This window comes from Paramormyrops kingsleyae, chromosome 7 (genome assembly GCF_048594095.1).
Source record: "Paramormyrops kingsleyae isolate MSU_618 chromosome 7, PKINGS_0.4, whole genome shotgun sequence".
NCBI classification, from domain to species: Eukaryota; Metazoa; Chordata; class Actinopteri; order Osteoglossiformes; family Mormyridae; genus Paramormyrops; species Paramormyrops kingsleyae.
In genome coordinates this window covers 26,110,725-26,131,799 of record NC_132803.1, presented here as the reverse complement: position 1 = coordinate 26,131,799, position 21,075 = coordinate 26,110,725, and the positions used below count along the sequence as shown (strand labels likewise).

General features: G+C 39.3%; 1 protein-coding gene across 2 annotated transcripts in view; it reads right to left on the bottom strand.

Moving 5' to 3' along the window:
- The window catches only part of arhgap24 (Rho GTPase activating protein 24), a 47,038-nt gene extending 34,896 nt beyond the window's left edge, over positions 1 to 12,142 (bottom strand). Inside the window, exons 1-2 of one of the 2 annotated variants that reach the window (XM_023828662.2) lie at positions 11,752 to 12,142; positions 4,482 to 4,681 (exon numbers count right to left, since the gene is read on the bottom strand). In XM_023828662.2, coding sequence (XP_023684430.1) covers positions 4,482 to 4,679 — 198 coding nt within the window. In that variant the 5' untranslated portion in view covers positions 4,680 to 4,681; positions 11,752 to 12,142. The remainder of the gene's footprint in view (positions 1 to 4,481; positions 4,682 to 11,751) is intronic. The other variant, XM_023828660.2, reaches the window with a different exon arrangement.
- Between the last annotated feature and the right edge of the window lie 8,933 nt (positions 12,143 to 21,075).

Sequence of the window (21,075 nt, the reverse complement as noted above, 5' to 3'; positions counted from 1 at the left end):
ATCTACTTATTTTATGTCATGACAAGACAAGACAGAAGTGTCAAGGTTTTAACTGCTTAGGAAAAGAATAACAGTGTGTGGCTCTAAATCTCACGCTCAGCAGGGTGATTTCATCATTGTGCTCTTTAGCTAAGCCCTTACTCGCCAATACTATTACAGTTTGTGGCTACAATGTTGTTTTTAATTTGAATTTCATTATTTACTGTTATGGTTTTTAGATTATTTCACTTTTGGGTTTATTCTCTGACCAAAGAAATAATAATAATAAAACTGGTAATTTTGTAGGACAGTTACTATTACAAATTGAAACCAGTAATAAAATAGTAAAACAGGTTTTGATCCATAAGTAGTTTGAAAACTTTAATTTCCAGTTACAGAGGACATGACATACTGTCAAAAGTCAAACATTTAGATATAATTCATTTGAGCACGTTCGATCAATGCCTTATAGGAGTGTTATCATTTCAAATCTGGCTCTAGCTATATTTTTTTAGTTTTTTTGCATTCTTGTTCAGAGTAATCTCGATTTGTGTGTCTGTATGTGTGTGTTTGCATAGATCACATTTGAGGACCAAATTGTCCCCAAAGTGTAGTAAAACCTGAAATTTCCCTACTTTTGGGGGCATCTTTTGAGGTCCCCATTTGGATAACCTCAGTTTTATAAAAACCTGTGAATGAAATCAAAAAATTAAAAATGCCATAAGTCTTGTATTTGGGTTGGTTACTTAGGTTTAGGTTAGGGATGGGTAGAGGTTAAGGGTGTTGTGATTAGGATTATGGTTTTTCCCATAGAAATAGATAGGAAGACCAACTTGCGTGTGTGTGTGTGTGTGTGTGTGTGTGTGTGTGTGAGCGGGTTTACCTATCCTTATGGGGACATAATGTCCCCATAACGTGATAAATATCCGGTTTTTTTTCCCTTATGGGGACCGGTTTCCTCTATTTTATAAAAATCGGTGACTGCTATGAAAAAACTAAAAATGCAAAAACTCTTGTATATTGTTTGGTTACTTATGGTTATGGTTAGGGCAGGGTAGGGGTTAAGGCTGTCATACAGTAGTTAGCGTTAGCATTTTTCCCATTGAAATGAATGAGCGGTCCCCGTAAGGATATGTTTACCCTACATGTGCGTGCGTGTGTGTGTGTGTGCGTGTGCGTGTGTGTGTGTGCGTGTGTGTGTGTGTGTGCGTGTGTGTGCGTGCGTGTGTGTGTGGGTGTGTGCGTGCGTGTGTGTGTGGGTGTGCGTGTGCTTCCTTTCATTTCACCTGGGTTCCCTCTTATTTTCGGTTGTGTTTTTGTTTCTAGGTTCTCTGTATCTTTGTAGGTCTCTGTTTGTGCTTGTTTGGGTTTCTACTGGGATCTCTTCGCAATTGCACTGGTTTTGTGTTTCATAGACATACAGTTCATGAGAAGAGATGTGCCTGAGCTGTATGATAATGTGGCCTGACATGGGTGTACAGTAAGCGCTCTTTACTTCCTATACATGCATAGTGATATGAAGACATACGGTCATCAAAAATATTTAGAATAATAATATCTAGAATAATCACTGGAAACAAATGGCAGCAAATGACATAAGTAATATTCGGTGGTTAACAGACTGTCCTCTTTCTCTCATTTCCTGTGTTTGCTGCTGCTGTATCAGAACCTTTCTGAATCTCTTACATATGCTGTTTACGGCTGCACATGACCTTGAACATCCCACATTCCACTGAAGGGGTGACATTTAAATGGTGCAAAAAAAAAGTCAACCCAATGTTCAATTGTTCACTTGATCAGGGTGGCACAACCTATCTGTGGACAGGTGTGAATTATTTTTGTCACCAGTTTTTTCAGCTGTCACAGTCTAATCCTGTTTTTCATCAAGAGTATGAAATATCCATGAGAAATTCTATCATTCAATGTTTTCCATATTGTGAAGACAAGAATGCCATTCGAGACAGTTTGAAATTTAGGGGGGCACAGCTTAATAATTGAAACGTAAAGGTCTTTTGATTGTACGGGACAAATGAAGCCAAATTAAATACTGGGGGGGGGGTCTATTTCCTCACAATCCCCCATGATCCCTATGCCCCTGATGACACGGTGTAATGGTCAACTACTGAACACAATATCAAAAAGTATCTGTAGTATAAATCACTCCTTGCCAAACAAGTCTTCATTATATACATTATAACATGTCACACTGTGTGAATTAATACTCATATGCAGATCATTCCAGCATACAGGCATTACTGTTGTGGAGATGTTGATCTGGGCGTGCTGGGTGCGTAAGAACACGCACGCTCTACGCCATCGCCATGCCCACACGTGTCCCCTCGCACATAATCTGACCTCTAACCACCAGCATACATTCCTCACATTCCACACATTGCCCAAAGCAGCAGAACTCATACCCACTGCACAAACGAAACTCCCCCTGGTGACAGTGAAATAATGCCCGGGGGTCTGAAAAGCTTTCGTTCAATGATTTAGACATAATACAGATAACCCAGCAGTTACGCTTTCAATAGCATCTGATATTTTATGCCAAGAATATAAGAATATTAGATTTTATTTATCCCCGGGAAGGAACGCTAAAAATGAATAATACGTTCTGCATTGATAATTATAAAAAAGAGACATTGGCAACTGTAAACAGATATCAGTTATCACAACTTGAGTGATTATCTGACTGTAACTGTAGATTCTGGCTGATTGTAGGTAATAATGCGTCACTGCAGACATACCTGCCTAACGATACATTCCAGTAGAGTTAACCTCTCTGCCTTGGACCACAGGTGAAAGGGAGAACTCTGACCAGGCAGACTGGTGCAGCTGTCTGCTGTCTGCTCACTATTGTGATATAGTTCAATCCAACTCTATGCTCTACTTGTGCAACAGCAAAAGTAATTGCTTCATGATAGCTATACTGTTCCATTAAGGGACCCAAAGACATTGCTCATTTTATTGTGATCCACTAATTTTACCAACAAAGCATGGATACTTACAGATTATAACTGCACTGCAGAGCATTACCACAACTACACACAATGATCAGTTCATGTTAACAGTTTGCCTTTGATTCTTGGTGTAAGCTCACACAAACATGAAGTAAATGCCTATCACTCAGTTTAACGCTGGCCCAACTCTTACAGAAAATGTTCGATAATAACGGGACATTTTGCATTTGTGTTATTTCAGAAAAGTAACTAAAAGGTGTAATTAGGCAACCTGCAGTTTTAGGGCACCCGGCACAATAGAATAATCAATTTTTGAAAATATGTAAAGCTTTCCTTCACCAGTGAAAGGAACAACAAATGTATTATCTGGCAAGGGCTACTCTCCACACCCGCCACCCACTTTCAGGTTTGGCAGTTGCAACCCTCGCATGTCTGGAAACAGAACAATAGCCTTACAGTAATCTATCCTCTTCAGGGACGTTTAGATCTCAAGGAAATTTTAAATTATACTGTTCAGCTGGAAATTTCATATGAACAATAAATAAATGCAAACATATAAAAGTATACAGCATACAATTTGTAAGATAGAATGAATGATCAATATCATATCTGTTTCCCATTTTCATTTTTAGTTACAGCTATAACTGAGCTTCTACTGAGCATAATTTATTATTCATGCAATCTTCAAAAAAATCTGAACCAGTCACAGAATACCTCGCTTGCCCTCCTTTCTTTGTCTTCCGTGCTGGACTGAAATGGAGACTATCTTTTCCTTTCTTTCAAAAAGGAAGTTAACAAGATTCCAGGATAAAATGCTAATACTGCATCACATGCCCCCTTTAGAGGTTTGCGACACTGCAAAACTGTTTGGGGCCCTATGAGACTGGCCCCGCTAAATTGTACAACGCTATTATTCTTCTCTGAAATTAATGGTTTTGAGAACAGCCATTCCAATTCCTACTTACATATAGACTCAGACCTGGCCCTGTGGAGTTTTGTCACACAGCAAGGACCACCGATTGCGAGTGCAATGTAGTATGGAATTTACATCACATCTTAAATCAAGAAATGAAATATTTTCGCAAGAAAAATTTCAGAAGGCATTGTTGCCTGGACAGGTTGAGTTCATTCCCTTTGCTTTTGAAGCAATATATAAAATGTACACTGTATGTTAGTTAGAAAGGTGTTTATACCTGAAACATGACTGCTGAGTAGCCATTAATGGTTAATCTATATTATGGGTGATATTTCATGCAAAATATTTCACCAAACCAGTGTTTAAGCTCTTGCGTTGGATTTGTAAATAATGGCTTCTGTCATCTGTTTATATTTTTAAAAAACTGTAAATTACACAGCTGTGTTAAATAAAAAAAAACTCTTGATGTGTACAATTGTCAACAAGTAAAAACACATTACAAAAACTCAAAGTAACATTACAGTCATAAAAGTCACAACATAAAAAATTAGGAACTTCCTAAATGAAAACTTAAAAAAAAAAATACAACTAAAAAAATGGAAAATAATTAAATAAGTACTCACCAGGGCCTTTGTTTCATCCTCATCTTTGTAATAATAGAGCTGCTCTCCCTTGAGGACAAACCATCGCGTGTGCCAGGTCTTCACAAACCCTCCTTGCTTTCTCAACCACCCACACCTGATGACATGCTGCCCACTGTGTCCGTGCTGTGGAATGGTGCTGGAATCCACCGGTTCTTCCATCTTCTGCCCAAGAGACATGTCTGTTAAAGAGAAGATGAACCGAAAACATCACCTTTTTATTGCTGATAGCTATACCAGGCTTTTTAAGTGGAATTTGCTAACACGTGAATTCTGGTCACATATTTTATTTCTTTACACCACAACGGTGTGACTGACCTTACACTGTGCTTTCATAACAAGCACTGAATAGGTAACTCTTTGGCACACTTTGAAAAAGGAAATGAAATAGATCCATCTGACACAGAATTGCTTTGCATGTGGTAAAGCGTGCATTTGCCTCTTTCCAGATAAACAAATATGCTACGGGTTGTAAAATGCATAGTTGGCCTCTCTTGGGACTGGAAGCCTGGGATACAAATGTGTGTGGGAAGGATTTATGGGTAAAATACAAGGCACATTCAAACTTTTTTCATCTTTACTGAAAACTATACTGTACTGTAGGTAGCTGCAAGTCGTCCCCAGCATTTCCATTTACATTTAATGTCATTGTATAATTCACTCATTGAAAATCAGTACACGGTGAAATTATAAAAAGAATTTTAGTTGCTGTAAATGCTAATGCATTCTGCCCAGAATATGGAGATACAGTTATTTACTATAAAGAGGCAAGCAATACAGGAAGAGTTACTTGAGGAAAATGTCATTTCCCCAGGCCAACATAATTTTTTTTTTGCCCTGAGCTTTTGTGCTTTTGCAAAAAGCATTTTATTTTGACTTTTTATCCTGGATTTTTCATTGGTATGTAGTACAGTATATGTTTAAAAAGTAGATGTTAGGTAATATTATGCTAGTTTGACCCATTCGTTTTTTACCAGAGCTCTTTGTGAGAATCTTCTGCTTTTCAATAGACATGTATTTTTCCAAAATTACCACTGTCCTCTACTAACTTTGCCTGCATGAATTACTGCATTGTCAGACGTGGGGGGGGGGAAAAGGAAAAGTACTGGAAAATGTTCTGTAAAGAGTTTTAGTTTCTCATTCTTCTACAGTATGTCTTTCTCTGTGCTCAAATAACCCGTGACACTGACATGTTCATAGCCGTAGCTCTCACATTGCCACGTTGTCATAAGCTGAGCTGCTTTTCTGTCATTGACTTTCAAATGCAGATGAGCTCCAGATGTACTTTCATTCTTGTTGGAGTCTTTCCCTGAACAAGTGCCTGACTGTGGGTTATTAGACTCCCCCTTCAGAGAATCTGAGAGAATATCCCCGTTTATCCAGTGCAGCCTCTCAGGGCAGAGAACATGCACACACACAGACATACACACTATGGGCGACATTCGAGATGTAAATTTGCCTAATTGCCTACCTTTGCTAGAGGACAGCAAAGTACTCAAAAGAAACCCATGTGACATGGGGGAAAATGCAAAATAACACAAACACCAACCACAGAGCAGGCTCAGTATTCAAACACACCTAGTAAAAATAGTAGCTTGGAACACAAATGAACATGCACAAAACTCAAGTTGACACAAATAGGATGAGGCCTGGAGCCTATCCTAAGCAGTACAAGGCTGGTGGTCACTCTGCACAACATAATCCTATAACCATCCATCCACTAAGTCCATATTTGAACAACTCATCCTGTTCAGGGTCACAGAAGACCTGCGGCTAACCTAGGCAGCACAAGGCAGGTGTAGACTCCGCACAAGATCAGCCTATATCCAAATTAGTTCTAATTTCCTTTGTAGTTACATGCTAAACAACAGAATGTCTTTGAACTCTCAAATATTCACTTTTGGTAGTCAGCCTAAGTGCTATTTCAGGTGCATGCACAACATACTGTAATGTCTGTGAACACACCAATATTCACTTTTGGTAGCTAGTCTAAGTGCTATTTCAGGTGCATGCACAACATAATGTCTGTGAACACACCAATATTCACTTTTGGTAGCTAGTCTAAGTGCTATTTCAGGTGCATGCACAACATAATGTCTGTGAACACACCAATATTCACTTTTGGTAGCTAGTCTAAGTGCTATTTCAGGTGCATGCACAACAGAATGTCTGCGGACACATCAATATTCACTTTTGGTAGCTAGTCTAAGTGCTATTTCAGGTGCATGCACATCTCTGTAGGCATTTGCCCATATGGATTATGACACATGTGCTAATACCCTGGAGCATGTAGAGGCAGCCCATGAAGAACAGAACATTAGCCACCTTGTGGCAGAGTCCCGTCTTCATGCCAGACCTGCAGGCCCTGATTTATTCCTCTTGCCTGTCTGCCAACAATGTTTTCTGCTAGTCGCGTATCGTGCCATTTCTGAAAAAATATTGTTCTTTTGTGAACACAAGCTAACATTTTAACACAAATATTATCCGACTCTTCAAGGATGCAACTACCAAACAGACAAAATATATCTATAAAGTAGCTTGCTGCAACATTTCAATATGCCTTCTATGGGGAAGCTTGCAGATTTCAAAATGACACGATTACTGTCAAAATGCAATCCTACATTTATAAATTCAACTTCTTATACAGAGGTCTGTGTAAGTTCTGTAAGTCTGTAAGTGTTTGTTTTGGTTTGTTTCTCACACAGGATATAACTTACAGAGTCACAGTTACAGGGTCAGTGGGAAAAGATGACAGTGACCATAAATATGCATTAAAGGAAGCACGAAAGTCTAAAGTTTTCACATGAACCACGAGTTTATAAACAGGAAGCAATTTATTCCTCCGAGATTTCAACAAAAAAAAGGAATTCACTGGCTTTGTTTTGTTAAATATAAGGGGAAGAAACTCCATCATTGTGACCTGTTGCCCAGAAAATATAATAATCAATACGGGCTACATTACACTTAGCAATGTTATTAATTTTTACTAAGACTTCAATTGGAACATGGCTTTCACAGTTGTTTGACTTTAAAATGGACTATAAAATATAAAGAAAACAGGTATATGGAGACAAGCACAATTATTGTCAAAGTATTAAGGTGAGAAAGACAAGGATCCTTGTCTTTCTCACCTTAATAATGTTCTGCTGTTTATTTAGTTCGATCCTAATCAAACTAAATAAACAGCAGAACATTATTACATTAAGAACAACTGAATTCCAGCGTTCACTTGCATTTTGGTTTCATATGCAATCGCGAGGAAAGCGAGATCCGAAAAATCATCTCATTGTACATGTCAATGGCTTTTGCTGCCACAGTCCATTAATTTTTCATAATCACTTGTCTAGCGCAAGGTCACAGCTAACCTGCAGCCAAATGCGGGAAGCATGGAGCACGTGGCAGAGGACCCCCAGGGCAACATGTCAGGCCATTTCACACACTCCCAGCCAGGGGCATAGCTAGAAATTCTGGCCCCCCTGACAAAATGTCACCGTAGCCCCCCCTGCCCCCTTACATTATATGATTTTATAATTTGCGTATTCAAAGGCCCCTATAAAGTGCTGGGCCCCCAGAATCTGCCAGGGCATCCACACCCCTACTGGGCCCCTGCCCCCGGACACCAACAGAGCTTATTAAGGCACATTAATTCACTTAAACTGTGTGTGTTTTTAGACTGAAAACCCCACAAACAACATAAATGGCAGGAATCGATGCCCCAGGGTTGTGATACCACTGTGCTTTCCATATACTGTAGATACAGTACCATATAGATTTGGCGTAATGTATTCAGAAAGTTATATTCTTAAAAAGACAGAATCAGTTTCTATGAATAGGAAACTGAAAACTGTATAACAGGCATCTTTTCAAAATCTTAAAGTCTTTTTTTAATTCTGTAAAGCCTCTGACAAATGAACACCTGGCAAGATAACAGACTCTTAAATCCACTGTCAGATGCAGCATACAAACCCTATTAATTATTCTCTTGGGTATTTTCAATATGAATAATTTTTCATTTCCAGAAAGCTCAGCCATCTGCCTTTCTGTCTGTTCACTCAAAGCTTCTGTAGTAGTGGCACTTGATGCATAAAATACAAAATCCATTCATTACACGAATGGCCATTACATTGTTCGTTATTTCAACATCTCAACTTCAACTGTCTTTTTCTGCCCTTTTTCTCTCCTAGAGGCTCCTTTAACAAAACAGATACAGTACCAGCTCAGAGCAAAAATTGCAATAAAATACAAGCAAGCTGATTTGATTCAGGCTTCATCTCACAAATCATTCCACCATAAATATTTATACTTCAGACTAAGTAATTCAATATATGAAATCTTTCTTTTACATGAAGCATTAATATTAGCGATACTTCAACTGAATCCAAGAATAGAACCATCAACAAGCATTGATGAGCATGAGAGTCAGAAGTAGTAGAATGATACAGTATGTTTAATACAGCCTTAGGTAACTAAAATACCTTTAAACCCTTAAAGACAATGAATGAATGCTGGAGCAAGGATATTTATATTGTGAAATAACTAAAAATGCATCTAATGCATTTAGAAGAACTTTTGTCAATGAGGTTCCATTGGACATTGTTTCTGACGGACTATATGTACAAAGCAAGTCAAAGATTCTTTGTTTAAGTGAAGCCACCATATTCAAACAGTGCAGAAATAGCAGCAAGCTAAGACTTATCTCCTTGACAATGTCAAACATTCGAGAGAGACTTTGGAGAAAATGCTGCCAACTAGAAAGGCAATGGTCAAACAGCAGCAGAATAGTATAAACCCAGATACTCACAATGAATAAATGCCAGGAAAATTCAATAAAGAGTGATAATATCAGCATATTGATTTTACGAGCAGCCTTTAGTTCAGGAACTAGAAACATTTCAGTTTCTACATGTCTTTCCACGGGGGAAGTCTAAATACTCAGACAAATATAACATGCATCGCAATTCAAAACCTGGCAGGAACACAAGCCAAGATTGAGGGTTCGTGCTGAAATGACACTGGAGTGCAAGGTGGGGGCGTTTTCCTCCATGGAAATGAGCGCCTATACTGAGGTCATAAAGAGGGCACAAGAACGTCTGACAAGATCCGTCAGACATCGTAGGGTCCTCACCGGGAGATTACAAAAAACAGCTTTTGTTGTGGGAGGTGTTCTAAGGTTTGTTCCGTCGCACTTACCCAGTACAGCTGTCTATTTATTCACTTTCCATCTTGGATTACTACTAGTCAAGCCTGATCTCAGCAAGTTCTATAAATATACAGTATAATGCTGCATGGGGAAATGTGAAAACAAGAAAAAAAGCGTATTCTAAAATCATTCATTGTTATTCACTTCCTTCTCTCAGATATAGCAGAAAAAAAATCCATCATGTTCCTGAGATGTTCTCTGTTAATATAAAGTTTATTTAAGATCTTGTTAAAAAAAAGTTGTGCGCAATCAATATGTACGCAACCTGTAACGTCTGTTTGACATAGGTAGTGTTGGATCGAATCAGAATTCCAAATACAAATTAGGCTCAACAAACATGGCTTAGGCCCAACAAATATGTTTGATACTGTAATACTATGTATTTTATATGAAAGAAATATAAAGCCATGCTTGATTTGAACATTTATATGCTGAAAAACTTAAACCCCTAAAAATATACGGTTGGCATGATGATCATTAAATTCAAACAGTTCGATTCTTTGATGATTGAGGGCACAATTTTGTCATATTGGGAGCATCTATTCATAAGCAAGCAGTGGATCTGGCTTACTGCACTGCAGTAATTAATGGGATATTCACAGGTCAAGACTGAGAGTCTCCAGTAGACATGTGGGAGGCCAGTGTGCCATCTGCTCTCTCTATCTGCTTGACGTGAGCCAGAATTATTGCCATTAGCAAGACAACAAATTCCCATGAAGCATTCATTAACGTCACTGCCAGCAAAAGAAACTTTTCTCCTAAACTTACCTTTGTATAATATTGATAATATTGACCTTATCTTGGTTTCAAGAAAACTATTTTTGCTCTTAAAATGTTTCATTATCAAGCTACAATAAAAAGACAACTGATACACGCATTTCGCTGGCCATTGCAGCGCTTCTCATTTTCGATAAAGTTGTCCCTTGTCTGAAACTCTCGCTTAACAGAAAATATAGGACTCAAAACTTTGCCAAAAGCTATTGGTAGCAAGTGCATTCTTCATAACTGCTGTGGAGCCCAGGCAAAAGAAACATTCATTAACACAACATCCACACTGGGAATAATAAGCATTATGTATTAGGCAGTAAGTGATCATGTAGCCATCAGTGATGCCTTCAGCCAAACTTAAAAAGAATGATTCACGGTTCATTGATGCTCATCAAACTGAATCATTATTGCCAATTATGGAAGTTTGATAGTGTATTGCTCTGTGAAAACATTTAACTATAAACAATATGTAGGTGTAGGATATGATTAGTAGTTTCTATTTGTTCTTCTTGGAAATGACCTAATGCATATAAAAGTCAAAGGTGAAACAGGAAGACTAGCAACAAGGTGGATGGACTCAATCATCTCGACGATGAATTGTTACAGCCATTGCCAAACTGTTTCCTAGCCATTAAAACTTTAATGTGCAACAGATGTTTAAACATGGCATTATTAAAATCTGTTCTGATATTAAGATTGGTGATGAGAAGTCAGTCAGGGCAGAATTTAGAATTAATGATTAAAAAATCCACATTTCAGTTCTTGAATAGCAACAACTTTGAGTAATTAACACTTGAGGAAAAATGTTTCTTGTATGAGATAATCTATTCAAAATCATGTCATATAAGCCAGCTAAGAATTATTATGTTTGTAACATAAAGATTCAAATGCTATTAAATAGCAGAACTGAAGTAGCACACACAGGAAATTTGCTTTCAACAGACTAAACGCAGATTGTGTATCTGCAGAAATGAGACTTACATCAGTTGACTCAGCTGCAGCTGACAGTCAGTCTAGTTAAAAGGGGCATGCAAACGTTTACACAATAATGCAAGGCAGATGATGAGAAAATGTATTCTAACTGAGCCAAAAGTTAAAAAATAATTTGACTGAACAAGTTCATAACACATCTCAAGGATGAAGGCTTATATCAGTTGTATTGGGAGAAACACAATTTGTTTTAAGAAATGTGACCTCTACATTTCCACATCAGAGCGCATACACACACACACAGACACATTCACACACACACGCACAATAACAAAACATCATCTGTGTACCTACCCTTAAGATCTGTCCTGGTGTTCCAGCAGTCAAAGTTGGTGTGAAATAAGATTATGGATATCAGTCTATCCACTGCCCCTTCACTCAAAGCAGAAGTAATAATCCAAGGTAAAGAGGCTGCACTCCATGTGAGATGTGGCCTTTGTCACCTCCATGTAGCTGTTCAGCTGCTTTTGTTTGGGACTGGAGTCTGGCGTCGACACAGGCTGTCATAAACCTCTCTCTTGACTGGTCAGACCATCTGTAGACTGGGGGTTGCTGGGGAGGGGGGGGGGGAGCTGGTGGTTCTTGTCCGTGATCCGGCTGGGAGTTCAGGAGCAAGCAGTGTCCTCCACACGTCCGTCTTTAGCCTGAAGAGCAGAGGCACCAGACAGGCGACGTGCACGGAGCAGACGGGAGTGCATGTGAGTGCGAGCGTGTTTGGGGAAGTCGGCGGAGGAGTGTTCAAACGGGGCTGGCACTGCAGACTCAGGTTTCAGATTCCACACAGGCAAATGACAGCTCTGCCACACTGCCTGCTCATTCACACACACACACCCCTCTCACTCCCGGTCTCTCTCTGTCTCTCACTGTATCTCTTCCTCTCTCTGTCTGGCTCTTAAGTACATGCTGAGCCAGAACCTCAGTAAGGGTGACAGAGACCGAGTGAAACAGCCAGCCACTTCTACTGAAATTCTGAACCCTCCCTAACCTTTCACATGAAACTAATGCTACTGATATATTGACTAAAGAATTCTATAGGCCTATAGCAGATCTGTATTGTACAACTGGTAAACTAATAACTTCCAGGTTCACTTTTAGGGAGTGAATGTTAACAAAAGTGTTTAAACTCTATTTGTCTTTTAGTCAAAATGACATGTCAAATGCAGTTATGCTACTGAAATACATAAATGTAAATATCTGGTGTATTTACACTTATGGTACAGTATCTGGCCCCTACTAGGCCCCCGTTACGTTTGGGTGCACTTATGACTCATATCTTGTTTGTACATCGTAGTGTGGACTCACACCGACATTTATGGTACGCCATAAACATTTAAAATTACGCCATAAACATTTAAATCTTCACTATTTATCCAAGTGCTCATGTTTTAGTCTTCCTTAGACACTTCAAATATCACAAAAGAAACTACAAAAACAGACATATACTGTTAAATACACTATCCATTGTTTTTATGTAATGCACTGTTTTTGGTATACGTCCGAATCGTTTAAAGAAACATAATTTTGTTACCAAAAATCTGAAGGTATTACTCGTGTTCTGGTGTTGATATATTAAATATGCGTAGAGGCGAAGCTGGAATTTATAAAGACTGGCGCTATTTTGCTTTAAAAATTTAAAGTTAATTTGGGTGCCTTTTTAGAAAATCATACTAAATCATTAGCTTCTGAATCCGTCCACGGTAAAAATGAAATAACAGCAATTCGCTTCCCAGTTCTTGGAATATCCCCCTTGAGAAACAAACTTCTGTTTTGGAATAAAGACTAATTTTAAATTCACTAGGGCTAAATTCGCTCTCATTTACTCAGCCAACGAAGCGAACTGCTCTGCCGTCCAAGGCCACGTGAGCGCCTCGCGCGGACGCTGCTTCCAGTACATTCTATCCAGTGCCAGACAATGCAGTACGCCGTCATTACTCACGCCTGCCCCCAACTTGAGAAAACAGGCCAGTTAAGTACTTTCAGCTCTATAAATGGAAATTAAGTATCAGATTGTTATCCGAGTTTCTCTTAAAAGCATTAATCTGTAATCCAACCACAGTGTAATCGTGTTTCATTGTGTAGGTTCCTCATAGAGAAAGACAAACTTTTTTTTAAGAATAATGAACAGAACAAAGGATGTACAGAATCATACACCTTTCAATAGAACCTTATAAAGAAAATATTATAAAGAAACCAATTTTAATTTAATTTTCCTGAAACTTATCTCGAGGTTACTGAGCCTCGTCTCAGAGCATGCTAACTTAGTTGGGACAGGCTGCTTGGATCATTGGTCGCATATTATGCAAATTTCACATTACTTATAAAGATTTTTCAACTCAGTAGGCTATAAGAAGACATAACTTATAATTAAACGTTTATATTTTGTTAATTTGTATTTGGAAAGGGCTGTTGAGGGGCCGTGGAGTAGGCATGGTGTAGGTACAGTACGTAAGCATGCAACCTTAATTAGTTTCAATGAAGAGTAAATTACTTACAGATAAATGTATAATTTTTTACGCACTAAAAAGATTTTTTTCAAAAAGTTTTTCAAGAGATGCCAGCTTCTGACTTAGTACACTTAGAGTGTTGTGTTTAGGATACCTTAAATTTCCAGAAACTATAGTTTTACTAATAAAAGCAGTTCGCCTTATACTGTATGCAGATTTCGAATTGTGCTGTACCTCTGCACACATTCTGCCATGGTATTTCTTTTCCCAGTACAAACTCCGGTTTTTACTTAACAAGGTAATTCATTAGGAAGTGGCGCCAGGAAAGACAGCCGGAAGCCGGCAACTTGTTGTATTTTCACAGTTGTCTTAAACCAGCTGCGCACACCCATAAATAAGCAAGGAAAGTGATTTTTGTTTAATTTTGTTTTGTCGTTGGGTGTTTTAATTTGGGCATCCTCCCTCAATATGTAAACAAGGTTTATGAAAATTACACTTTGGGCCAAACAAAATCTTGATAAAACGTAAAGGTGCAACTATCTGCAATCCCGAGTCTAATAGATTAGAATTGCATCAAACCTCTAGATAAACCATTTAAAATATTCACTCATGGCTAAATATAATGTGAAGGCAAAATGTCTTTAGAAGCCGAACAAATAACAATAGACATTTAATGTATCTATGCCAGTGGTTCCCAACCTTTTTTAACTCACGGCCCACACAGCCAAACACATATGTTTCAGCGGCCCACTGCAAAAGAATTTAAACGATCCCGCTTTTTGTGTCGGGTTAACTAAGTACTCGGAAGCAAGGCTGTTAATTGTCTTTATTGAATAAACTGGTAATGTATTGAATAAACAGAAAATATACATAACGGATCAGCAAGCCCCCACAGGCTCGGGTTGACATTTCGAAAACGGGAAAACGAAATCCAGGCAGAGGTCGGCAGCGGGTAGAACGTCAGCGAGCCGAAGAGCCGTCAGAGGGAACAGGCAGAGCTGGGTTGAAACGAGCAGTCAAAACCGGCAGAGAAATGGAGCACTGGACAAAGCAAGACTTGAGTCAGACTCGAGTGACAAGCGCAAATCGAGAGCAGGCAAAAAAAAACCTTCGTTTAGGTTTATTTTGAGGCTTTTCAGTGTCAGGCTTACTTGTTGCTGAAGAAACGTCTGTATTTTTTCTTTTCAGCGATCCTGTTGTCAACCATTTATCCATTTTTAAATCTGCTTCAGCATGTATGAATCAAAACTATTTTAGATAGTCTAAGTTGGCGGGTTGTTATTAAACCAATCAGCGAGCTCGAATAGTGAACGCATAGTAACAGTTTATTATTTAATTTCTCATTATTTAATTATATATCAAATTATGATTTATTTGATTTTGACTAGACATTTTTTATTATATTAACAATATTACAATTTCTATTAATAATAATTGGCGGCCCCACTGCAATACCGTCGCGGCCCACTAGGGGGCCGCGGCCCACAGGTTGAAAACCACTGATCTATGCCATGTTATGTAAATATACTAAATCTAATGGTAAATGATTGTGAAAACACTACGAAATGTGCAACATACAGTATACTTCAAAACCTCTCTGATAAGTTAAATTTTTTATAGATAAATTCTTATTTTTAATTATGTATTAAAATATGCATTTTTATAAAGTAACATTAAGGATAGAAACCTCATAATGTAGAGCAGTGTTTCCCAACCAGGTCCCCAGGGACCAACATACAGTTGACTTTTTTGCTCCCTGCCAGTAGTCCATATATTTTTGCTTTCTCCGAGCTCCCAGGGAGCAAAACGCGGACTGTGTGCAGGTCCCTGAGGACCGGATTGGGAAACACTGATGTAGGGTGTTCTTGGGGCAGATCAAGTTAAGAGCTGAGAAGGTCGGGTATTTAGGGAGGTTGAGTCTCCCGCTGGGGTCGGCACCCTGGCAAATGCTTCTCAGCTGAAGACACTGGCCAAGAAAAAGACCTGCATCATTATACCACAGACACGTTACACCAGTGTTTCCCAATCCGGTCCTTAGGGACCTGCAGACAGTCCATGTTTTTGCAAAAATGTGGACTGTCTGGCAGGGAGTTGGAATGGAGCTTTACCCTAGTGATTTGCGGTCTCATTGTGAGGTATGTCTCTCCTAAAATACTCAGCAGCCCATAGCCACTGAAGTGCATCCCAACCACTATTGTATAGTGCACAATAGGAAATGTTCTTGCAAACAGTAAAAATCTATTTTTTTCTTAGCTGTGGTACTGATTTTATATTTCTTCTATGCTATCTACAATTCCTTTATGAAATTAGGCTTTTGTAATATATGTTATTTTTGTAGTGTGTAGTTTGCCTGCCTTCAACTATAATCTAATTAAAGTGCACATATGAGTCAGTAATTCTTATTATAAAATGACTATTGTGGTTTTATAATAACATTTCACTTGCATGTCTGTGATTTATTAACATGTGATATGTTAAATCACAGTGACAGTGGAATGTGGCATTAAAGTCTATTGTCGGTGTGATACATCAGACGGTATTTATGTTCCCCTGCCTTGTGTCTTATTAGACCTTGGATAGACTCCTGGGCCCCTGGGGCTGGAAGATGGATGGTAATATTCCTCATAAAATCAAGCATACAGAGTTTTGTTGGTTGGTTGAAACAAAACTTTGTTCCGGACTTTTGCTCTCTGGATCTGGACTACCCACCTGTGGTGGTGGAGATGTCCTGGGAAGCACGACAACTGCAGGAGACTACATTCTGGAACTGAAAATGACGGTCTGTGCTAAGGCAATACTACAATTGTACATGTGTTAGACTGTGGTGCTGCAGTGTATAATCGTGGGGGAGAATAAGCATGTACATATGCAACATGTCAAACATCTTTCTGCAAAGACATTTTGGCAGTGCAGTCAGCTGCTGTGCCTTTCCTTCAGGGCAACGCCAACGAAAAGGCCATCTTCCAACTCTCATCTGCCCCATTACCTTTGCAATGATCTCACTGCCGAGGCCTCGCACCATTTCTGTTGGATATTTGGTAAATGACCCACAGAAGAGCAGATGGCTGGGTCATTAGCAAAAGCCGTTATACCTACCCCAACACGGGGATGATCTCAGTTCCTAGAGAGCTACGCATAGCTGTCAGGCTCAAATGAATTCTTCCTGGTTCCTCAGATACAGCGATACCACTATTGAAGCTGACATTCAGGGACTTTTCACTTTGTCTGTGGGCACCCAGGATAGACCACAGACACTGACATTTCCTTTACTAAACACTTATTCAAAAATGACCAACTCAAAAATATGGTGGCTTCAACGTTAGCAATATAATCCGGGAAAGCTTTCATCTTCCCATAGATTTTTACTGAAGCGTTTCCAAAAATTCCAAAAAGTAGACCCTCGGTTTCTCTACCATAGCTTACTACAGTGCAAAAAATAAATCCCTGTTGTGGCACAGGGACTTCCATTATACTGAATGGAGTTAAGCCGTGATTTGCAGTGTCTATGATACACTCTTTTGCAGACTGTACTTAAGCTAAAACTGTGCCAAGTACCTCTAAGGAGGTATTCATTTGCAAAATGAATGGGGATGCATGGCTTGGATGGCCCAGGATAGGATATGAGTTCTGAGAAAGCTGGATGTCATTGTGCTGCCCATTTAAAAGTCCTCCTCATCCGCATGCAGGTGGCCTTAGTGCCCTGTGTACTTAGTGAAATGGTGAGATAATGATGAATTATGGGAAAATGCTTTTCCATTGGCTCCACCTTCACAGTCTTATGCCATTGGCCCTTCTGTGTCTCATGTTAGCAGTATTTTACTTTCACAGGTAGGATAATGTGGGGAGGGGAACAGTGTTCAGACTGAGCGTATCATACAAGTCACGGTCGTTAAATAGATCTGGAAGACAACGTAAGACATCTTGGCAGAAATTACCTTAAAAAGTTTCTGTAGGACTACAGAGAGATGCCATTGACTAAAGCTTGCAAAAGACAAGCAATAATCTCCACAAGTACATAAACAATGAAGCTGAACCATGAGCTGAAAGATGATAATGTGGAAAAAATAAGGCCAATCAAGGTGAGGCTCACCAACAGGGACAGACATGTATGTAACAGGATAGCTGATAAGCTCCTCAAAAGTGCAACCTCAAAAACAAAGAAATGATTTAGAAACTTTATCAACTAGTATCAAAAACTGAACTTCAGAAAGCTGGAATTTTTGTCAGTATCTGCCATTAGGAAACGGCTTGTATTCCAGGCCAGTACAGAAGGGTACATAACCTAGTGAAAGGTGCACAAATAAGAGATATGATCATCTTTCATTCATTTCCTACAACTAGACAGGTTTACATTTGGAGAAAGTCAACTATAGGGGTCATTAGGTCTGTATGATAGCATTGTACAGACATACAGTATAATGGCCACGAAATAGGACACCATGTTTACAGGACCAAATGCATCCCTTTACGCAAACACTGCACTATGATTTTCATATAACCCAAGAAGATAATCCCCCCATTCACATGAATAAACAAATTCAGGAGTGGTTTCAATAACAGCATGATGATCTATGATCCACATAAAAGTTCAATGATGATCTAAACATCAGTGAGCATGTTCAAGAGCACAGAATGGGAGGCTATTTTTTGCTTTGAAACATGGTCCAGTATCCCACTGTGTGCAGTTCTGGACGTGTAGGACATCTTACTGAGAAGGACTGAAGTGCCACGTGCAAGAAATTTCTTCTTGCATTTTTGCTGCTGCACGCAGAGAACATATAGAGCATGCACAGTACCTTGGCCCTATTCCTTAATTAATATTATTAATGTTAAACATTTGTTATTTTGTCAGCCTACCATATACATACAGTATAAACCTATAAAATATATCAATAACCAATCTTACTTGCATTTCAGATGAGCGTGTGAGTCTGTGTGTCTTTGCTAACGCATAAAGCATACCTGGCCAACACTAGTCAAAGTCCATGTGATGCCCAAGGCATATTTTTTTATGTTTTTAATTTATCTGTTATCCTTTCGTTATCTTTGGCATCATATATTTGAGGCCTAAATAACTTTTTCCTCGACTGTTATGAATGTACGCATCAAATAATGTATTTAATGTTCCAATTCATGTGTATATTGTGCTAATTCTTCCGTGTTTACATTTCAGCGCCATCGAGGGTCAGGAGAGTGTGATACGCATCCATTACTGTTTACCTTGTGAACCTGTTCCTTGTTGCAGGTAATTTGCATGGATGTGACATATTTCTTTAGTAACCCTGGACGCTGATATGGCCCGAAAAGGGATCTTATCCCACATTCTGCTCAAGTCATCCAAATCCCAGTGTTACGTTGTTCTGTAGTCAATCCATACAGGCTTTGCTACAGTACATAGGAGTGTGTTCTGGCGATTGTTGTTATACTGTAGGTACAACAACAAATTTAGTCCATGAATATGTTTGAAATGGTGAAGAGCCATAATCTTACATTATTTTATTAATGTTTTGCTCATCTAGCAATTTTTAAAATGATCTTTTACAAATGCACTCTCGTTCCATTCTTTTCACATTCAGTGCAATCTTCTGGAGTATTCACCGGAAATTTCCAAAGCTTAGTAACAGCTCTGTATTACAGCTCCTTATCCAGAAGGTCTCCGTGTTTGTATACAGTTACATCTGCAGCATAGCCTTCCTGACCTTCCAGCTCAGTACAGGATATTTTCACAGCTGAATTGGTCACTCATTTAGGTCCCTCTGGGAAACAAGTTCAGTAAGTGACATAGATGGATGGATGGGACTTTGTGGGAAAAGACATCAACCCCATTTATGAATAGAGCTGGGGAAGGGGCATAGCCCACCGCAGGGGCTATGCAAGGCAGGGAACAACCCAGGGAGGGGTGCCAACCCAAAAGTCCATGTGATGCCCTAGGCAAGTGTCTCCACCACCCCAGTACAATTCCGCAATTCGATACATTTATTCATTTTTTAAATGGAAGACCCCGATTTCTTGCTCAATAGTGCCCTCCAGAGGTCAATAAATACATTACACTGATCTTTTTATTTAGTTGTACAAACAGCACCGTGTTATGAGGGTGATGGCTGACGGTGCTGAGCGCGGAGCTGAGCGGGTTGGTTACCTGATGGAGTGTGAGCGTACGCTGGGTCTGCCTGTGGTGCGGTACTGTGAGAAGGTCCCGGTCGGTCCGGAGCGTGTAAATGTTGCAGATAAGGATTTTGGACATTGTGCAAAGGACTCGGAGATTGTGAGAGCGATGTTGGAGCTTATACCTGTGTTGCGCGAGTCTGAAAGAAACTGTGTGAAAATGAGAAAGTTGGAGCTAAGAATGAGAGGAGGAGGAGGAGGTGGGTCTGACGCTATCCTCCAATAAACGCTTAACAGCAGCAGTTTGGCCGTGTGTCTGTGAAAGTGGTAGGGAGTGAGGGTGTCCCCGCTTTTTTTCTTATTTGAAGTTTGGGTTTTTCTCATGCACCTGTTATTTACATCCCCGTAGGTCATCCCGGTCAACTTTATGGGCCACACATCAAATCGGACATTTTGTCTTACAGAATATAACATGTTTTTTTTTTGTTTGAAGTTTTGGTTTTTCTGATACAGCCATTATTTACACCCCGGTAGGTCATCCCGGGTCGAGCGTATCGTCTGCGCATACTGTAAGTACAAATATGAGTTAAAAGAAAAACACCGCAACGTACATCAAATAGACATAATTTAAGAAAATAAGATATTCCTCGGTATCCTAAAACTTGACAGGCTGTATATTTCTCATTAAATAAAAGTTAAAAACCAGCCGCAGAGCGGTCACCGTACGGGTTTTCCTCCTTTGGTAAAGAAACACAAGTAGGCTACCCCACTGGAAAAAGAAGAAAAAAAAGAAAACTACACGGGACTTCCATAGAGTGAGTATATTATTTCTTTTATACATGTTTTATGATAAACGCTATACATTAAAATAACTTATTCCAATAATAGGTATTCTCGGTTTTTTTTCTACGAGAAACGGCGCGGACCGGTCAAGATAAAATCTACGAAAGACCTGAATCACCAGGTATGGACGGAGCAACACCCCCTCCTATACCCGAAGCCTTATTAGATGAAATAGACAACATCAACAACGCTACTAATGAAAATGATGCGGTTTATCAAAACTACC